The 23,278-nt window shown below is 37.9% G+C and overlaps 1 protein-coding gene across 1 annotated transcript in view; it reads left to right on the plus strand.

The window, feature by feature from the left end:
* LOC126199248 (DNA polymerase theta-like) overlaps positions 1 to 23,278 on the plus strand; it is a 363,755-nt gene that overhangs the window by 232,229 nt on the left and 108,248 nt on the right. Inside the window, exon 15 of the mRNA XM_049936047.1 lies at positions 3,911 to 4,154. Coding sequence (XP_049792004.1) covers positions 3,911 to 4,154 — 244 coding nt within the window. The remainder of the gene's footprint in view (positions 1 to 3,910; positions 4,155 to 23,278) is intronic.

Here is a 23,278-nt window from a genome sequence, read left to right on the forward strand (position 1 = left end):
CTTTCCACTTCAGCCATACAACTGTGGAACAGACTACCCAGTAATCTGCATCTCATTCAAAACCATTCTTCCTTCGAGACGAGATTAAAGCATTACCTGTTATCATTGGCATAGCTTCCCTCTTGGCATAAACTAGCTGTTTTCCTTCTGTCCATCTTTAGAACCATTATCTATGCCACATTATAAACTACTCAAGCTTTTCTCATCCCTTTTTTTCTTTCTTTCTCTCTCTGTCTTTTTTTCCCCCCATATCATTTGCAAATGTTACCCTCTTATTTCTTGCTCTTCCTTTGGACAGTCAGTTTCTTTTCCACATTGATTCCTTCTGTCCTGCTGCCATATTTATCCTATTTGACATGGCCACAATGAGGAAGTTGTGTAACCAATGCTAATATGACATCCATTTCTTAAATTCCATATTGTAAGTATTTATGTCTGTGTAAATGTACGTTCCACACCTCCTCCTAAAACACTGGACCGATTTACATATCATTTACTGTCTGGATAGAATCATTGCAGGGGTAAGAACCACCCATCTGTCAATGGGGTGGGGTGAGAATGAAGAGTAGTGTAGCCTACGACATGAGAGTACTCACAGTTTAGTCATCCAGTATTTGTGAATGAGAATACTTAGAGACTTGCAACAAACTTTAGACATAATTTAAAACTTTACAAAACTTTTTCTCACTGATGGCGCCCACAAGATGATGAAAAATGTTTGTCACTTACTACATTTTCACAGTTCATGCAGTAAAACTGCCATGTGAAGCATGATGTTTTAATCTATTGCTTCTTTACTACTAACTACGTTTGTCACACTTTGAATGTACCAGAAAAATTGTGTCTGTGTACGATATTAAGTTCAGGAGATACTACGTTATGAACAATGAATACATGAAAAATTACAGTGTCTTTCAAGACATTTAAATTTATTACTTCATTGCTTCTTACTCTATTCACAACATTTTGTACAGACTTTATCCACATTTGCCACTGAATGTACCTGCAAAAATATATCTTTGTACGACACATAGTTCAGTACATATAACGTCATAGACACTGACTGTGTGAGAAATTGTTGCATCATGCAGGATGTTTTAATTTATTATTCCTTTACTACTAACTCTGCTCTCAATACATTTCACAAACAGTAGGCATATATACCACCATATTTACCTGTGACATTATATGCTTCTAAAATGAAACTTTAGGACAAAATTCGCTACACACACAGATGAAATAAGTGTATAAGTACACATGAAATACATTAAATAGACATGAAATATATTTGACATGTGCATATGTGAGCAAAGCAATGGGTAAGAAACTCGTCCTAACTACGAACAACCATGCTCCTATTGGGGTGCGTGTGATAATGGGGAGAGAGAAGGGAGGATGAGTTGATGGACAGACATGAGGTGGAAGGAGGAGACAGGCACAGATAGTAGGAGGAGGTGTACAGAGATAGGGGAGGGGGGATAGATGGAGAAAGGCAAGAGGTGGAGTGGAACACAGAAAGGAAAAGGTGGAGAAAAACAGGGAGAGGGGGAGGAGGAGATTAAGAAAGAGAGGGGGAGGTGCAGATGGACAGATGGAGAGAGAGAGGGAGGGGTGGAGGTAATGGATAGGGATGGGGGGAGGGATAGAAAGAGGTGGGAGGAGAGTTGGACAAGGAGAGATGGGATGGGCAGAGAGAGAAGGCAGGAGGAGCTAAATAGAGAGAAGAGAAAGGAGGAGATGGGCAGAGTGAGGGGAAAGGAGGAGAGGGACTAAAGAAGACTGGAATAAATAAATACCCGAGCAGCACCAGGTTTCTCATATAGTTCACCACTACATGTTATTATTATGGTATTGGCTCACCCTTCTTAACATGACTCTGATATAAAAATGGTGCAGGTCTTCTGAAGGAAATTGTCCCAGAAGAACCCTGAATCATTTTCTTTTACTTTCAGCTTTAATTGAATTGGAAATTATTGACCTATAGCTTGTAGGGAAACATATAGAAAAGAAGTCAGCCACAGACAACTTACAAGGATAGAGTCTTTGCTTTTACCTGAAGATAAAATTGGAAACAATGGAAAAATATTTCTGGGATGTCCGACAGTTAACTAAATTGGTAAACATCGCATATCAATGAAGTGCCCTCCTCATTTTAAGTTCCGTGTATCTTCTCTTTGTTTGTGGGCGAAAGCGGATTTCTTTCTAAATCATATTTCCCTATAGAGCAAGCAAATTTCGTATGGTTAGCAAATAGTATTAATAGGCTGACTTGATCTGGTGGAAAAATATGAGTTGTATGCATAATAGAGTATTCTAAATGAGAATATGTAATTTAATTGTAACGGAATGGCTTAGGCTTCTGTTTTCAAGTTTTTTCCTTATTTGTTTAACTATGAACTGATAATCTTCAAACATAATACGTTACATCCTGATAACTGAAAGCGTTGTCACCATATTGAAAAATAATATTAACAATAGAGTTGCTGTGAAGTGAGTGACATCATCAGTGATGGTAGCACATAATGTGTGTGTTTTAGGTGGACTTTATAGTTGTATTATGTGGGAAATTAATTTTGCACCACTGCACCCAACCTGTCTTAAGTCTTCATTAAGTTTTGAACACTACTGCAGACAAGTCGAGTTACAACTTCTACCACTGCTCCTTCTGTCATTAATTTTACAGAACTTTTCTGTATGTATTACTAAAAACCTTAGGGTTCCACAGCAGACTAAGACTCAGCATCACCAGTTACAGTGACTCTGTGTTACCTGAATTTTGGTCATTCATATTTATAGACTGTACTGCCACTTACGTCAGTAGATAACAGTTGGTGCAGTCATTTCTAATAGATTCAGTTGGCAGATTTTTGTGTTAAAAGCAGCCAAAAGCAGTGATTGCATTGGTTGGAAAAGAGATGAATGGAATATAAAAATGTCCTGGACTGCTTTTGGTTGATTGAATAGAGTTTTTAAAACCAAACTTCCTATTCATCTGAAAGAAAAAGTTGCTCACTGTGTTTTTTATGAGCTAAGACTCATAGGTGTGAAAAATGAACTGTTAATACCTGAAGCACTCTGATACTGATGATTGTTCAAAGGGCATTACAGAGATACATGACAGCAATAACAAACAAATCGATTGGGGAACAAACTAGTGTGGGAGATGTAATGATTACTGTAGTGAAAGTGAAATTTAATTTAGTGAGTCATGTAGCCAGATTAATAGCAGATAGATTGACAAAACAAGTTCTAAAATGGATTCTAGTAGACAAGGAAACCGAGATGTTGACCTAAAGGAAATAGAGTAGATGAAATAAGCCATCACATAGTAACAGCATGGGTACAGCAATATAAAGTAGTGTGTAGTGGGAGGGAATAATAGGTAGAGACAAGTACTGTTGAGACACTTCAGCTAGGATCTATGCAGTGTAACATTGGAAAATAATTCAGTATGTTTCATGACCTCAGTAACAAACATTGAGAAGAGAATCATAATTTGTTAAGAAACATTTTGTTTGTGAGGTATAAACTTGAGATATCCTCTAAAATCTCCAGTGCTATTTAAGATGTAGTGATCCTTTTCGGTATAATCACAATCTGAGATTGGATTCCTGACTCATTTCTAACTAGACAATGTAACATATGTTTGTTTGAGTATTATATGATCAGAACTTCAGTGACTTTCATTCAAGATAGTTAATATGTTAGAATTCTTTTGATAATTTATGAGAAAGGCTTATTAGTAGATCTTGGAGAAATACACAAATGTCATTTAAGAGCATTTGTACCTACAATTAGATTATGTCAACTGTTCAATAAACAACAAGTATCAACATTTTGAAAACAGTGTTTTTATTTTCCAGTCATGTATATTTCATAAACTGGTGATACCAACAGTTTCATGTTTCAGGTATGGTAACAGCATTTTGCAAGAGATTGGGATGGGACAATATGGAATTATTATTTTCTCAGTTTCAAGACAGATTACAATTTGGCATTCATCGGGAGTTGTGTGATCTAATGAGACTCGATCTGCTTAATGGGCTACGAGCGAGGGCTCTGTTTAATGCTGGTATCACGTCACTTGCTTCTCTTGCTGCAGCTGATGTATGTGAAGTGGAAAATGCGCTACATGCTGCAATCCCATTTCAGAGGTTTGTGTTGTTTTGAGATCTGTCTAAAAAATGTGATATGACAACAAAAGCTCTGAAATATTCAAAGTGTTTTGAATAAGCAAGTTTTAAATTTAACCTAACATCATTTCTACTGCATAACTCCTCCTATTCTGTAGATAACTTTCTTTTTAAAAACTGTTAGCCTGTAAAAAAAAAAAATAAGACTAGTTGCATAAGTAGGATTAAAAAATAGTGAGTTCGTATCCTGTAACTGTCTTGTTCCAAATTTTGATAGAAGAATTCAGATGATTTATGGAACATGTAACTAACTAAGCCATATATCTTTGACAGTAAGTATATTTTGTTTTTTGTTATTTGTATTAATTCTTTATTTTACAGTGGAAGATGAACTGTAAACTTTGTTCGTGATTCTATAACATTGTGAAAAGGATAGATTGCTATTCGCTGTAAAGATGACTCACTGAGTTGCAGACAGAAACAATGAAAAGAATGTTACATATTGAGTTTTCAGCCAAAGTCTTCTTCAGGAATGAAAACACAAACACATTCACACAAGCAAGCACACCTCACACACACGGTTTCTGTCTCACACCTCTCTGTGTGGGAATATGGCACAGTAAATCTGTTGGTGGACTAGGTCTGGGAGACAGTGACAGTCTGTGAAGTCCTTTAAGAGATCTTCAGCATACTGGGCAAGGAAGTTCTCATGATTGTAGATACACCTGATTGGCCAGGCTGTATGGGAGGGATTTTTTGGTGTGGAAGTGATGGCATCTGTTCAAAATCAGGTACTGTTGGTGGTTGGTGGGTTTAGTGTGAACAGAGGTGTGGATAGAGCCTTGAGAGAGGTAGTCTTCGTTTAGGGTGCTGGGTGGAGGAAGACCACGTGAAGCGGATGGGAGAGAAGGTAAGGTGTTGAGGTTGTGAAGGAATGAGGTTCAGTCCAGATCATGAAGATATTATCAGCAAAGCCGAACCAGACTAGAGGTTTGGGGTTTTTAGTCTGTGTGTTTCTGAAGAAGGCTTTGGCCAGAAGCTTAATTTGTAACAGTCTTTTCGTTGTGCCTGTTAGCAACTCAATGTGTCATCTTTACAATGAGTAGCAGACTACCCTTTCCATAATATTGTTGATATTACAATGTGAGCTTTACAGTCTTTTATTTCTGATTGTGGTTTTTATATATTTGTTTTTATCTAATTAATTGACATTAATTTTATTTCTCCTGAGTTTCTTATAAAGCTTATATTATTTTATCATAGGTGAGCAGAGATATGTGTGGCACAAAGCAAACATGAGAACATTGTGTGGATCTCAAAATGCGATGTTATGTTGTTCGTGATTGATAAGATCCACATACAGTTCTATTAAATTATATTTTGCAGTAGAAGTAGAACATTATCAGGTTTCAGGACAACAGGCCCATCTTCTGGTGGACTTGGAAAATTACGACTAAGTATGATAACTATACATACCATTGGAACTTGTAGTAACATTGTAAAGAAGATACATCAATACTTACCCATATGAGTCAACTAAAAGGAGGTAATAAGGCGATTCTATGGTACACAGCATTTAAGCAGAAAAATTTCAAGGCCATGCAGAAAAGTACTCAGAACTGGGCCAAAGTAAAAAACAGTAGCTCCCAATATACAGAGTTAATGTCTCTGAATTCTTTTGTATAAAGACTCTTTAAAGTTTTTAAAATAAAACACATGTTATTACCATTCTACATATTTATTATTCATGTGTACATATTTATTTCTCAGTGTGGTCACCCTGACAATGAACAGAATTCTCTGAACATGAGACCAGACCATTACTGTAAAATGTTTGACTTTGTTGAAAGTGAAGTCCTCTAAGATGTTCTTTAAGGTTTGGAAGTGATGAAATTCTGATGGGACCAATGCTGGACTGTATGGAGGATGACTGATCACACTGTGAACACAAGGCATCAGATTGTGCGAATGTCACAGCACTCGTGGGTGGTCTGGCATTGTCATGTTGAAGGAATGTGTGTTCTGTGTGTGGATGAACTATACAGATTCAAAACTCGATTACGGTGCACTGTTTCTCATGCACCAACATAGTTATGTTACATACCAGAATGTTACATGCTGCAATTAGGAGCCCTCTAATGGTTGAGGGCTTCAAATATGTAGACATGAAGAATAATGATGTAGAATGTTAATAATGTTTGTTTTATTTAGAAAGCTTCAAGAATTTTTGCACTAAAAATTTTGAACCATTACTTTTGAACCATTAATTTTCAGCATGCCTTCAGATAAAAGACCATAACCATTCCAAATAGTTACTATGAAGGTCCAGACTTAAGTTTGTCATTAACATGAATCTGCATAAGGTGAGGTAACTGGACTTCTGCACACTGAAACCAGAAGAAGAGAAAATATGAAGTTTTTGCACCCAACAGTGGCAGTGCACATATGATGTGTCCCCTTTATGTAAAGATTCTTACTCATCAATACTGCGTATACACCCATTGAGTACCATAGTAACCGCACACCGATGTTAAAATGCCAGGTAACAGGTCATGATGCCATCTCACAGCTAAGCTCTAACTGTTGTTTCTCAACTTTCAGTACTTGTAACCAAATGTCTGATCAGAATTTTTATCACCTCCCTCCTCCCAAGCCTCCCCTCCTGTTCCTCCTATGATAACAATATATATAGTTATAGTAATGTAAGCTGTTGACAAGACATTTACATCCAGTGTGAATTCCTCACCACAAACAAATTATTTTGAAACCACTATAAAAAGTTATTCATGAACATGTACTTGATGAGTAGTAACCATTGAAAAAACCATAGTCTTTTCTACTAGACATAAAACAAAGAAAATACACATTTACAAAGAATCACCCCATACTGTATCTATTACCATAGCTAAATCACAGCATATTCCAGCCACAGCTGCACGGTCCTCTGCACAAGATGTATTAGTTGGATAAAAGCCAAAAAAGTTAATCCAATAGTAGAAGACTAGTTTTATCACATGCTGAAGACTAGTCAGCGGATACCACCGAGATGGATAGAATCAAAGAAGTCACTCAGTTACTTTTCCAACCTTTGCAGTTGAAAGTGAATAGAAAAAGGAAAGATAGCTTTCATTAATGAGGTGGCTCTCAGTCTTTTGACAGAGCTTAAACAGGTTCAGGAACAAAGTTGAGAGATGTGCTGTCTCCCCAAGTATGATTTCTGAGTTCACACATAAGAGAGTTAGGTACATCAAGGGTTGGGGAGGTGAAATTGTGCTTAGCACATCTACCACCATGTGAATCTGTGCATAACTGGACTCTCAAGACATTGAACAAGTCTCACAATTATTTCTGTTCTTGGACTGGTTGGTTCACATCACATGTGTGATCCACCAGGCCACTGGTGCATTCATGTCACAGTCTTCTCACCAGCTCAAAGGGGTGGAATGATAGTTGTCATTAAGCAATCATAAACAGATGGGTGACACAAGGAAGATTTGAGAGCAGACCAGTTAGGTTGTGATGGCAAAAGCCTGATGAGTTGCTGAGAGGAGGTGGCAAATGTCATTGCTGAAGATCTTGAACTTAAAAGAGTGTATGACAAGTTTTATTAAACTTGAGAAACTATCAAGATAATTTCCAAGGTACCAATATTTGCCTGGAGACATTTTCAGGACAGAGAGAGAACATTACACCACCATTACTACTGCAACTGGCATGAACGACACAAGAGGCTTGCAGAGCTATGGTTATTATCTAAGTCATAGAAATTAAGATAATGCAACTACAATTTCTTTGTGTTGGCGCTGAATGCATCTTTATGCAGGGCTAATGTAAGACACTGCTCCTCTAATGACAAGATTCAGTCCAGCATATTGCAGCACTTTTTAATAATCAGCACAGAAAATTCTCCTAACTCAGTTTAGTTAAATTTGGCAAATAGGACAATTTTCTCTTTGTTGGAGAAAGTCAGTTCTAATTCTTTACCCAAAACTGTGAAAGAGTGATGTTTGCTCAAATAGTTACCCAAGTGTCATGTTTATTACTGTACTTATTGACACATTCCTGGGGTCAGATACATCACATGATCACACTGACAGAGCCACAGGCACATAGACACAGGCAACAGAGCATGCACAATGTCGGCACTAGTACAGTGTATATCCACCTTTCGCAGCAATGCAGGCTGCTATTCTCCCATGGAGACGATCGTAGAGATGCTGGATGTAGTCCTGTGGAACGGCTTGCCATGCCATTTCCACCTGGCACCTCAGTTGGACCAGCGTTCGTGCTGGATGTGCAGACCGCGTGAGACGACGCTTCATCCAGTCCCAAACATGCTCAATGGGGGACAGATCCGGAGATCTTGCTGGCCAGGGTAGTTGACTTACACCTTCTAGAGCACGTTGGGTGGCACGTGATACATGCGGACGTGCATTGTCCTGTTGGAACAGCAAGTTCCCTTGCCGGTCTAGGAATGGTAGAACGATGGGTTCGATGACGGTTTGGATGTACCGTGCACTATTCAGTGTCCCCTCGATGATCACCAGTGGTATACGGCCAGTGTAGGAGATCGCTCCCCACACCATGATGCCGGGTGTTGGCCCTGTGTGCCTCGGTCGTATGCAGTCCTGATTGTGGCGCTCACCTGCACGGCGCCAAACACGCATACGACCATCATTGGCACCAAGGCAGAAGCGACTCTCATCGCTGAAGACGACACGTCTCCATTCGTCCCTCCATTCACGCCTGTCGCGACACCACTGGAGGCGGGCTGCACAATGTTGGGGCGTGAGCGGAAGACGGCCTAACGGTGTGTGGGACCGTAGCCCAGCTTCATGGAGACGGTTGCGAATGGTCGTCGCCGATACCCCAGGAGCAACAGTGTCCCTAATTTGCTGGGAAGTGGCGGTGCGGTCCCCTACGGCACTGCGTAGGATCCTACGGTCTTGGCGTGCATCCGTGCGTCGCTGCGGTCCGGTCCCAGGTCGCCGGGCACGTGCACCTTCCGCCGACCACTGGCGACAACATCGATGTACTGTGGAGACCTCACGCCCCACGTGTTGAGCAATTCGGCGGTACGTCCACCCGGCCTCCCGCATGCCCACTATACGCCCTCGCTCAAAGTCCGTCAACTGCACATACGGTTCACGTGCACGCTGTCGCGGCATGCTACCAGTGTTAAAGACTGCGATGGAGCTCCGTATGCCACGGCAAACTGGCTGACACTGACGGTGGCGGTGCACAAATGCTGCGCAGCTAGCGCCATTCAACGGCCAACACCGCGGTTCCTGGTGTGTCCGCTGTGCCGTGTGTGTGATCATTGCTTGTACAGCCCTCTCGCAGTGTCCGGAGCAAGTATGGTGGGTCTGACACACCGGTGTATATGTGTTCTTTTTTCCATTTCCAGGAGTGTATTTAAGCATGTACTTCAGAACTTTTAGATATGAACAACTTAACAAGAACGTATATAACACTTATGGTCATTTTGCAGCGTGCAACGCAATTTATACAATATATTAACATTTATTATAAATATATAATCTATATTGTTTCTTTTCTTTTCAAATTGCCGAACTGTCCTGCATGAATTCTTTAATTCAATAATGGCATTTTCCCACTAATGTATTAAATAACAATCTTTTCAGTGGGTCAAACTCCATATTTAATAGCTTTGTGTTTTTAATTTATTGTAAATTTTTAATCCCTTGTACAATGGTGTTTGAGTGTAAAGTTTTAAATTATGAGAGGGTACTTTGAAACTGTCTCTGTGATGAGTATTGTGTCTGTAATTGTGGTTGAAATGAAAATTGTCAAGTGAGTTTTAATTTTCGTATATAAAAATAAAAATTTTGTAGATGTGCAGAGAAGGAATGGTTAGTATTTTTAATTTTTTAAATAATGGGTGACATGATGATCTTTTTTGGACTAAACATGTGTTTCTTATGATTCTCTTTTGAAGTGTAAGTAATCTTAGGCTGTTCATAGAGTTTCCCCTGAAAATTATTCTGTATCGAATTATAGTTTCAAAGTAGCTGTGATAGACTATCTTCCTCATGTCCTTAAGGGTGGAACCAGGTAAGACATTTATCACATAAACTAGGCTGTTCAGTTTGTTTGCCAAGAAGTCTACATGTGCCTCCGAATATAAATTTTTGTCAAGATTTAGACCTAGAAATTTTACATAACTTGCTTCAGTCGTTTCCTGATTGCCGTGTACTATTTTTATGGGAGATGTTGATGATGATTGAGCACTGAACTTCACTAGTTGCGTTTTTGTGACATTGAGTTTTAATACATTTTGCCGAAACTGTAATTCTAGGTTTCCCATGATATTTTCCATAGTATCGAGAATTTGTTCTAAATTGTTATTTTCAATTAAAACTGAAGTGTCATCTGCAAATAAATTGGAGTAACATCAGTGCTTAAAGGTTAATCGTTTACATACAGCAGAAAAAAAAAAGGCCTTAAAATTGAGCCCTGAGGGACCTGTGTGCAAATCTTTTTTCCAGTCTGAGAATGATTTCTTTCCATCTGAATTTAGACTAACTCTCTGTTTTCTTTCAGACAAATAAGATTTGAACCACTGTTATGCCCTGTCCACAATCCCATATGTCTCTACCTTGTGTAGAAGTAGTAAGTGATTGACCGAGTCAAAAGATTTTGTCAAATCACAAAAAATACCTATGACATTTTTACTCTTGTCTAAAGCAGAGCTTATCTTTTCAGTGAATTCTCTGATAGCATTTATTGTATTTTTCCCATTTTGAAATCCAAATTGATTTTGAACTATAATATCATTTTCTATAAGAAAGTTTCCAAAATGTTTTGCAACAATCAGGTCTATTACCTTAGCAAAAACTGGCAGCAGGGAAGTAGGGTGGTAATTTCTCATGTCATCTGGTGAGCCTTTCTTGAACAATGGTCTATTTCCGCATATTTTAACACATCTGGGAAGTACGCCTTGAATGATGTTATAAACATCCTTGACAGCAGTGGTTGCAATTTCATCCCACCCAGCTGATTTCTTTCTTTTTTTTTTTTTCTTTTTTCTTTTTTTTTTTAAATGACACAATAGCATCTTCTACATCTTTTGGGGTAATTCTTTTTGATGTTTTAAAGCTTGCATTTTGTTTTGTGTTTACAAAGTTGACATCTGCCTTGCCCTGGTGGGCTGATTCTGATTTTGCCACATTTATGAAAAAAAAAACATTGAAACAGTTTGACATTTGAAAAGGATCTATAATTATATGGATTTTAATTTGGACAGTTTCTTGGCACTTGTTATTTACTCCCAATTCAGATTTGACGACACCCCAAACTACCCTTGATTTACTTTCATTTTTACTGTTATATATGTTGTTTGCCAATTTCTTTGCTTGAATGTATTCTTATATCTCTTTACACACCCCACAAAGTCAGCAGTTTTGTTGTTTTAACTCATTGTAAAGCTGTCTTTTCCTGGCATGAGAAATTTTTATTCCTGCTATAATCTAATTTGTTTTATTGGCCACACACTGTTGCCAGGCTTGAGGGGGGAAAAGTTTCGTTGAAAGCATGTAGGGAACAGTTTAGGAATGTTTTGAAATTATTTCAGTTGACACACTGTTATCTAGATGCCAATTTATACTTCTTAGTTTGTTAGAAAATATATTTACATTCCTTTTAAAACGTGTTTTCATATATTTTGGATTCCATTTTTTTGGAAGCTCTATGAGAAGCTTTGAATGATTTGACATCCCTAAATCTAAACAGAATTTACTTCCATCTGCAAACTGATAATTTGTCGGAATATTGTCAATACATGTTTCAGAATAGCTATTTCTTCTAGTACATTAAGTGAAATTTAAATTAAAAGCATATTTCTGAATTAAGTCATAAAGATTTACTTGAGCTTCAGAAACCAAGAAACTCCTCTTGCATCCTATGTGGATGTAAAAGATGTACGTTCGCTCGTAATAACCCAATATTATGGCCACTATATGGGCAACATTTCATACACATTTTCTTTGACAGAGAGTGGGCCTGCAATATAATGTGGTATTGCCATATCTTGGAAAAACTTTCCATATTCATACAGTCGTTCCTGTTTTAATGGTTATTCAGACACTGCTTGACCATAACATTTATTTTCTTTATTAGTAGCAGAATGACACACTTCAAGGGATCAATTTTTTAAATGTTTCTCTGCTTGCAGTAATACTTAATGGAATATTGTCTATGTGAGGAACATTATGCTAGCTATTCATAAATAATTTTATTGTTGTGTGCTCTTCCTCCAATCTAGTTGCAGATCTGAGACTTGAATTGTAGCGTGTGATATAAAAGTTATTGAAAGGAGGTGTTGGATGGGGGGAGGGGCAGAAGCAGTGTTACTATCTGGGATACAACATGCCACATGCTTATGTGTTTGAAAGTTGTGCCAAGACCGTAGAGAAAACAAATGACTGTTGTCATTGTCTTATTAGTGGTGATATGACTCCCTTGCACACAGTCGTATCATAAGTGATTGTCTGAATGTGATTACCAGTCACTTGGCGAGTTTTCATGCATATCCTGTAAATGCCACCAAGTAGCAAATTAATACAAGAAAACTTTATCAGATAAATAAATGTTATGAGGTTCCTAGCCTGGATCAGACTTTTTGATTTAGATTTTATGCTTATTTTCTTACATTGATTCTCCACACCTTCCCAGCACCAAAAAATCTGTGGTGAGATGTGCACTGCATTAGTGGTCAGAGTTGTTTACCCATTAGTCAAAAGTCAGCCACAGGATGCCGAAGTACATGCGAGCACAATGTGTGGGCCATATGTGGGCTGAGGCTATGCATGTCTCGGCTCTGCTTGGTACTTCTCGTAGGTACTCAGTAAAGTGTGACATTTCTTTTAGCAGTATGCTGTGGAAATTTTTGGTAGGCATGATTTTCTTCAGTTTGGTAGAATCATGATGTTGGCCTCATTTGTTCATGGTACAATAACTGGCAGGTCCACTGGTAATTTGCACAAAAAGAGCCAGTCTAGTGATACATTGTCACAAATCTTTAAAAATGAATGGGAATATCAGAAGAGGATAATTCTTATTAGTATTCATTATGCAAAATACAGTTGCATGATCAGTAGGTACCGAAAATTTGCTATGGAACCACATTAGAACACCATGCAGAAAAAATTTAAAGTTTTCATTGATTAATGAATTATAATGATCGACCCGGCAGGTCATTGTTCTGCAGATCAAGAAGCACTTTATGCTCAATATGCATACAAGTAGCACACAATGAAATTGGTGGTACAAATAATAAATTTTCTGAAGTTGCAGTTACAACAGTTTTTGATGGAATGGAACAAAAAATATGAAAACTATATATTACTGCAGAGTACATTGGTTTAGTCAAGGGGCACACCTGTCACAGTTTTCTGATTTAAAACCCACTGTGGATGAATTTATAGAGGAAAAAGAAGAGCAAGAACGAAAATTAGAACATTCAGAATCGACTGCAGACCATGCATTTTAAGTGGACTAGACTGCACATTGCCCACAATAAGACATTTGCAATTTGAGAAACTGCAAATTTCTCTTTTATGTGTATGAATGTAAAAAGAAAATTGCACTGTGGAAGGGACAAATTCTGGCAAAAAATATGTTTCTCTAAGCCCATTGGCATTAAAGAAAACGTGAAGTTTGAAGACTTTATTGTATCCTTGAGATAATTGCAAGGATGGTTTTCTAATCATTTTGAGGCCACTGCCAATCTTACATCTGTTTTCAAGACTGTTTGCCATTTCAGTTGAAAGCACTCCTGTGCATGTACAGATGGGACTGATGGACTTGCAATGTAATTCCCATCTAAGAAACAAATTCTTCTTGTGAAAACTGTCTATATTGTTTTCCTGGGGAAGAGTTTCCACATCTCCATAATGAGGTTGCAAATGTGATAAAATAATCGATCAACATATGTGTGTGAAAAGCCGTGGCAACATGAGTGAAAAAGCTGTTAAATTGTCTATGTCTGTCCTTATGCTGACGGGTACATCAAATAAAAATTGTGTGTTCAGTCAACCAAAAATAATTAAACAATACTAAAAATTAGTTTTGCTTGCGATCTGTGTTGTTGAGAAATGTAGAATCAAGTGGTGTGAAGTGCCAACTGCATTGCCATTTAAATGTGGTGCTTTTGCAATTTCCCCCTCCTTATGCTCAGACAGTGTGACCCGTGAGAGAGGGGGGGAGGAGGGAGTGTGTAGCCAGGCAAGGGAGCAGTGGCACGCAAGCACAAGCACTGTTCATGTGTCAAATTTTTTCTGTCCGTGCAGTAGTCCATGAGTTAGCCTATGACTTAAACACAACAGATTTTGATTAAAATCAGGTTAAACTGCTATTGCAAGCATGTCATCTGTTTCAAACTATAAATAACTTATCTGCAGGATATATCTAAAAACAAAGATGATGTGACTTACCGAACGAAAGTACTGGCAGGTCGATAGACACACAAACATACACACGAAATTGAAGCTTTCGCAACAAACGGTTGCTTCATCAGGAAAGAGGGAAGGAGAGGGAAAGACGAAAGGATGTGGGTTTTAAGGGTACCGAACTTTCGTTCGGTAAGTCACATCATCTTTGTTTTTAGATATATTTTTCCCATGTGGAATGTTTCCCTCTATTATATTCATTATCTGCAGGATAATTAGAATTATTGCAGAATCGAATGAAATATTTAGTTAAACTAATGATTGATTTTGACATACTTTCGTTATGACTCCGCTGAAGTGTTTCACAATATTACACCTCTCTCTTGATAAAATTTTATTTATTATGTCTTTTCTCAGACATTAAACTTTGGGTAATATATGTTTTTAACTTTTCTCACAACACACTAACTCATATATGCTCTACAATAATATGGAAAATGATAATGAGATGGCGACAGCCTCAGAGTCCATACTTTGTAGCCAGTTTGTCAACATCATATTAGGGCAAATTATCCCAAAAACGTGCCCTCTTTTATCATCTGACATTGAAATATTTTTCCAATTCAGATATGTGATAGTTTTCTGTGTGATTTAAAAAAAAAACCTCCTTCCATTTTACTTCCAACCCATTAAATTTTTGTACTTGAGAACTGAACTTTACTTTATATTCCTCAGTGATGGTTGGCTCCCCATTTCTTCTAATGAAGCATTTGGTTTGCTTCTATTGACTGCTCCTTTCTGGAGGTATGTAGGTAATTTTTTTCTTAAGTATATCTTCCTGAAAAATACCAACATTTGTGAAATGCTTCCCCTAGCATCTCCTCTTTTTTTGGTTAAGTTTTTTCTGTTCTATTTCGTACCGCTTCATATATTTCCTGTATTATTCTCTCACTTTTCTTTTGCAAAAAATTAACATGTTAACAGTTCTGGTAATCACCTTCCTGAAAGGCTGCAGTAATCCATTGTTTTGATTATTACTTGTCAAAAAATTGTTGTAGTGTTCCTGAGTCTTCCTACACAGTATAGGCCCTGTTCCCATATGTACATACGAGATTAGTTGATAAGTCTGGTAAGTTTTCACGGAAGGGTGGAACAATGCACAGTGTGCAGTTCATTGTTGACTGCCATCTGAATTGATCAGTGTGTCAACTGCAATTGGTGTTTCATGGTGGTGTTATACATTGTCATTTGAATGGTCATACTGCCACATAAATCAAAACAGAATTAGATGAAATTCACGTAGATTCTGCACTGCTATTGAAGGCCATTTAATTTTGGTTTAATGAATTTAAATGTGGTCAGACAAGCACTTATGATGAAGCGCACTCTGGCTGTCCAGATGAGGTCACCAGAAAGGAAACCATTGACAAAATCAATGATACAATAAGGCAAGACTGCCGAATAAAAAATTGTGAGATTGTTGAGATTGTAGGCATCTCAATTGAGTGAGTGAATAATATTCTGCATGGCAAATTGGCTATGAAGAATCTGTGTGCAAGGTGGATGTCACAGTTGGTCACAGTCGACCAAAAGCACATCTGGCCCAACATTTCCATACAATGTCTAGCAATGTTTAATTGCAATCTGTAAGATGTGTTGCACTAATTTGTTGCTGTTGATGAAACCTGTATCTGTCACTAACCACCAGACTCAAAATGGCAGTCAAAACAATAGACAAAGGATGGCGAAAGTACAGCAAACAAGACAAAGGCCATTTTGTTAGCTCGCAAGGTGATGGCCACTATTTTGTGGGATTCCCTGGGAAAAATCCTTGTAGATTACCGGTGAAAAGGCATAACTATAAATGGACTGTATTATGCTTTATGTTAGATTGTTTGAAACTTGTGTTGGCTGAAAAAAAAAAAAAAAAAAAAAAAAAAAACCGATATTGGCACGCAAAAATGTGCGCTTTCACCAGGATAATCAACCATCCCACACATCAGCGATAACAATGATGAAAGTGCATGAATTGGGCTTCGAATTGATCCCTCATCCACCCTTTCCACCAATCTTATCCCCAAGTGGCTTCTTCCTATTCTGTAACTTGAAACTTTGGCTTGCTAGGAAGAAATTTTCATTAAATAAGAAAGTGATAGTTGCAGACAATGAGTATTTTGCAGAGTTTATTTGTTTATTTATTTATACGTCAAGTTCCATAGGACCAAATTGAGGAGCAAATCTCCAAGGTCATGGAACGTGTCAATACATGAAATTACAACATAAAAGTAATAACAGATAAAAATAAATGTTCATGAACCTGAAAAAAGTCAGTCCATAAGTTTAAATAAATGCTATCAGCAATGCCATAAGAATCAGCTTAATTTTTCAAGGAACTCCTCGATTTTTGAATTCGAGTGGCAGCTTATTGAAAATGGATGCAGCAGTATACTGCACACCTTTTTGCACTAGAGTTAAGGAAGTCCAATCCAAATGCAGGTTTGATTTCTGCCAAGTATTAATCGAGTGAAAGCTGCTTATTCTTGGGAATAAACTAATATTGGTAACAAGAAACGACAATAAGGAATATACATATTGAGAGGCCAATGTCAAAATACCCAGACTTGTGAACAGAGGTCAACAAGAGGTTCGTGAACTCACACCACTTATTGCCCGAACTGCCCGTTTCTGAGCCAAAAATATCCTTGTTAAATGGGAAGAGTTACCCCAAAATATAATACCATACGACATAAGCGAATGAAAATAAGCAAAGTAGACTAATTTTCGCGTCGAAATAGCACTCACTTCTGATACCGTTCGAATAGTAAAAATGGCAGTATTAAGTCTTTGAACAAGATCCTGAACGTGGGCTTTCCAAGACAGCTTACTATCTATCAGAACACCTAGAAATGTGAACTGTTCAGTTTCACTAATCATATGCCCATTCTGTGAAATTAAAACGTCAGGTTTTGTTGAATTGTGTGTTAGAAACTGTAAAAACTTAGTCTTATTGTGATTTAACGTTAGTTTATTTTCTACAAGCCATGAACTGAGGTCATGTACTGAACTATTTGAAACCGAGCCAATGTTGCACACAACATCCTTTACTACCAAGCTAGTGTCATCAGGAAACAGAAATATTTTAGAGTTACCCATAATACTAGAGGGTATATCATTTATATAAATAAGGAACAGTGGCGGTCCCAACACTGATCCCTGGGGCAACCTCCCACTTGACAGTACCCCACTCAGATCCCACATTGCAGCCGTTATCAACATTGTGAATAATGACCTTTTGCTGCCTGTTGCTAAAGTAAGAGGTGAACCAATTATGAGCTACTCCCTGTATTCCATAATGGTCCAACTTCTGGAGCAATATTTTGTGATCAACACAATCAAATGCCATAGTTAAATCAAAAAATATACCAAGCGTTTGAAACTTTTTGTTTAGCCCATCCAGTACCTCACAGAGAAAAGAGAATATAGCATTTTCAGTTGTTAAACGACTTCTAAAGCTGAACTGTACATTTGATAGCAAATTGTATGATTTAAAATGATCAATTATCCTTACATACACAGCCTTTTCAATAACTTTTGCGAACACTGATGGCATAGAAATAGGTCTAAAATTATCTACATTATCCCTTTCTCCCTTTTTATAAACCGGCTTTACTACTGAGGACTTTAATCGCTCAGGAACCTGACCATTCCTAAAGGAAAAATTACAATTATGGCTAAATACAGGGCTAACATGTGCAGCACAGTACTTTAATATTCTGCTAGACACTCCATCATAACCATGAGAGTCCTTAGTTTTCAGTGATTTAATTATTGACTCAATATCCTTCTTGTCTGTATCACAGAGGAGTATTTCAGACATCAATCTTGGAAAGGCTTTTGCGTTGTATGATTTCCTGTAGAAACTAAATTTTTATTTAATTCGCCAGCAATGTTCAGAAAATGATTGTTAAATACTGTACATATATCTGATTTATCAATAAAGGAAATATTTTTACTGCGAACTGACTTTATATCGTCGACCTTGTGCTGCTGACTAGACAATTGCTCCACAACTGACCATATGGTTTTAATTTTTTCCTGTGAACTAGCTATTCTATTTGCATACCACTTACTCTTTGCCTTCCTAATAACATTTTTAAGCACCTTACAATGCTGTTTGTAATGGGCTACTGTAGCTTGATTGTGACTACTTCTAACATTTTGATATAATTCCCACTGTGTTCTACATGATATCCTTATCCCACTAGTCAGCCACCCGGGCTGCCCATTACTGCTAGTACCCCATTTAGAATGTTCTAATGGAAAGCAACTATCAAAGAGCATGAGAAATGTGTTAAGGAAAGCATTGTATTTATCATCTATGTTATCGGCACTGTAAACATCCTGCCACTCTTGTTCCATGACAAGTTTTAAAAAAACTCTCTATTGCTGTTGGATTAACTTTCCTACATAGTCTGTAATTAAATATGACATTGGTTTGAGTACAAAAGCCTTTTAGTGTTAAAATTTGTGCATCATGGTCTGAAAGGCCATTCATGCATTTACTAACAGAATGACCATCTAGTAATGAAGAATGAATAAAAATATTGCCAATGGCTGTGCTACTGTTCCCCTGCACCCTAGTTGTAAAAAACAGTTTCCATCAGATCATATGAATTTAGGAGATCTACCAACATCCTTTTTCTTGCACAATCATATACAAAATTAATATTGAAGTCACCACATATAACTAATTTCTGGTACTTCCTAGAAAGTGAATCAAGAACCCTCTCTAGCTTAAATGCTCTGAAGTCAGAGTTATGGGACCTATAAACAACAACAATTAGGAGTTTAGTTTCACTAAATTCAACTAACGCTGCACAACATTCAAATATCTGTTCATGTCGTGATACGTCTATGGACTCAAATGGAATACAGTTTTTTATGTACAGAGCCACTCCTCCACCCCACAAGGAACAGCTAATCTGTAGCCTGGTAAAGGAAGCCTCTGAATTGTCAAATTATTTAAGTGGTGCTCTGATATACCAATAATTTCAGAGTAGACATCTATAAACAGTTCACTAACTTTATCTCTAATACCTCTTATCTTTTGATTAAATTTGCTAATTCCTTCTCGACTTGGAAACATTACATCCTCTGAAAGTGAGCCCTTAGTTAGAGGGACTTCCTTTAAGCAGGTATACCTATCAGCTGACTTCAATCTAAAAAAGGTGCAGCTCTAACACCAACTACTACAGGAATTTTTCTATGAGTGACACCACCACCACCACCACCACCACCACCACCACCACCACCACCACCCACTACACTGTCACCTATAACCTTAGCCAGCCTCCCCTTCCCATACCTATTGAGGTGCAGGCCATGCCTAGTGAAACCTGATCTACTGATAAATCCAACTGGCACCACTGAGATGTGACCCATGCCCTCTGCCACCAGTGCCCTCCCCAGCCCCACGTTAATGCACCTAACAGCCGCATTAAGGTGAGGCCGATCATGACACTGAAACACTTGCACGAAATGCACATTAGTGCGACCAGTTTGAGTAGCTATCTTTACAAGGTCACCACCTACATCATACTCCCCGTCCCTATCAAGACTGTTCCCTACTCCACCCACTATCACTATCTGATCCTCCTCCATAAAATTCTTACATAACTCCCCTATGCTTTGTCACCTGAGCCAATCCTGCACTAGGCTTCACAATGTGGGTGATCTGGTACTCACTCTCCAACACTTCCTGCACCTGCTGGCCCACACCTCTACCATGGGAACTACCTAACAGCAGAACATTCTTTCTGCTAGACTTTGCAACTAACCTAGGCCTCCTAATTGCTGAGGACTGCTGCAAGTTCCCTACATCTTCAGCTACGCGAGGCTCCTCTCCACTGAACTCTGACAGTTGGTCATATCTAATGCATGTATGCAAAGTAAAACTGTCTGAACACCTCCTCTTCCTAGCTGCCTTCTTGCCAACTGCTAGTTCCCATTCCCCACCACCCTTCACCCTCCCAACCTACCTAGTTCCTCCTTTACGCATTGTAACTGCACCTGAAGGGCACAGATCTCATGCTCCTGCTCCTCTATCATTTTATTTCTATTACAAATTCTGCATTCCCAGGAGAAGACTCACTAAAATAACCACTGCATTCCCCCAATGAAAATACTTTGAACAAATCCAACACCGTAATCCACTACTCACAAACCTACGACAGAGCCCACACTTCTCACTCATGTTAAAATTTTACAGTTACTGAAAAAAAAACTATACGTCTATGTTACCAAAGATCAGTTACACCAGAAGAAATATTTAAGAACTAACAATAATGGTCTCGAAATTCTCTGCCTACTAAGAAAGCAACTACTTGTATTAATACTACTACACCGCAGGTAATACCAATACCAACGAAACTTCACAAAATTATTAGCCAAAACCAAGAAATTCAAACGGCCACTGTAACACTAAGCGAAGTTAAAAACTGAATGAAAATTTTACTGAAATATTTCACTAGAAACAGTAATAAATGCCAGTTGAAAACTATAGCATGAAATTTACTAAACGACTTCAACACACAGAAAACTCTAAAAAACACAGTGAGCGAATGATTACATAAGTTTATTAAGTAATTATTTCACCACAAACGGCACGCAACACTGCTGAAATCTATTAAATTTAATAATTGTATTACAGAGCACAAATAAGTTTGTCAGTACTTAGCTTTATAACCACTACAGCTGCAGTGCGAGCCACAAAATGTCTGTGTCTGATGCATAATGCTTGCTTTCTGCAAACCCATGGCAGGCATCCTCAACTTAAAAATGGCACCTGTATCTCTTAGGAAGGACACTTACAACCATTTGCATGAGCAAATATCACTACAAAATTTCAGTTTATTGGTTAACTTTAAGTTGAAAGTTTGGATAACCTAACTGGAATGGTAATGGAAAGAAGACATTGCTGTGAGACAAAGAATTTTATATAACAACAACATGTTATTTAATAAAATCATGAAAATAACTCCTTGATCATTCACTTTACTTAATGGTATGGTTATATGAAATGCTGGCCCGTCATCAGTTATACCAGAAAAAATAGCAATTTTATGCAACCTGACTATATGTCCTAACTAAGATGACTATAGGAGCCATCACGCAGAGCGTCTATACTCACCAGAGTCTCAGCAGGGAATGCCCAACTGTCTCCCCTAGTCCGGGGTCCACACATGGTGGCCAGAAGGGCTCAGAGAGTCTGCACAGCGGCTATTTGCCAACCTATGTCTCTCTGGTCCAGTGCAGTCGCACTCTACTTGATACAATGGTTTGCTAAACTGCATCTCCACATTCAGAGAACCCACAGCAGACAGCCCACGCATACATTAGCAGAGGACCTGCATTCACATTTGCAGACTATACTAAGAGTGATAATATAATTCTGGATTTAAATTCCCTGAATGTCGGAAGGGCACCCAGGTGTGTTTTGAGCATGTGACTCTTGTAATAAGCCATGTAGCAGCTCACATGGAGCCGTTACATAACCTTCCCCTTCTGAGAAAAAAATGAGCAGGAAGTGTCCTTGCTTTGGAAGGGCATTTTTTTAATCAAGTGGCTATAGCTGCATCATGTAAATATATGGTTGACCACTAATTTTAAGTACACAAAGTTCTAATCATCTAAAATATACAACATAATCTATGGAAATTATTAACTATTAACAAATTATTCTCCTTCAGTGAATATCGACACAATCCTGATGCAGTAACATATAGGCCCATGCCCTTCTGAAACATCATTGCACAAAACATACATGATTTGACTTAGCATTTAAGCTGAATGCACGTCATGTCATCTATTCCCTAGGCCAAGCATTCCGTTTTAACGGTTATGTAAGTGAGAGCAATTTTGAAATTGTTAACAAAGACATGATCATTTTCTACATTTTAAACATCCGAAATCTCAAGAATCTTTCACATGTTCATGTACAAATACATACTTCTCATAACACATGTACACAAATCGATAATCAATTTTTGGGCACTAAAATTATTAGTATCTTTTCGTAAGTGTTTCCTCCTTTGAAATAATCTACAAAACAGAGGAAAACACATAAAATCTTTAAACTTGAAAAATTTAAGCAAATTATTTGAGAAACTTAACCAAGTTCAGTTAATACAACATTCCCCCACTTATTTTGGCACTTCATAAATATTTTCCCCTTTTTTTCAGATTGTCAAACAAATATTATTGAAATTTCTGATATTATCATATAAAGTCGTTAAAATACTTTTAAGGTTCATTACTGAACTTCGGATTAATGTGGTAAAGTCCTTTCTTTAACAATGGTCCATATTTTCTTTAGTTAGAAAACAAAAGATCAGTTTGAAAGTAGAATTTCCTTTTCGCTACAACAATCACTGATTTTAACAAATCAGTCTCTATCATTGACATACGAACAGTTTTGAAAAATTACATAAGGATAATAAAATCAGGTCCACTTTAAAAAACACACGCTCTACCTTAGTTAAATACGTAGCACTTTCGAGCACTTTTATACACTTCACTATTGGGCATGGGGCAATTGGAGGACATCAGTTTTGGGCTACTTGGCGGGTGGAGGGAGAAAACTTGTTTTGCAGGTAAGGACTGTAGACTGTCCCTCTATCATGCAGATCAACTCCTTGCCTCTGGCCTCTTCCTCACAATTTAGCAGCAGCTCAACAG

The sequence above is a fragment of the Schistocerca nitens genome, chromosome 1 (assembly GCF_023898315.1).
Source record: "Schistocerca nitens isolate TAMUIC-IGC-003100 chromosome 1, iqSchNite1.1, whole genome shotgun sequence".
Classification (NCBI taxonomy): Eukaryota; Metazoa; Arthropoda; class Insecta; order Orthoptera; family Acrididae; genus Schistocerca; species Schistocerca nitens.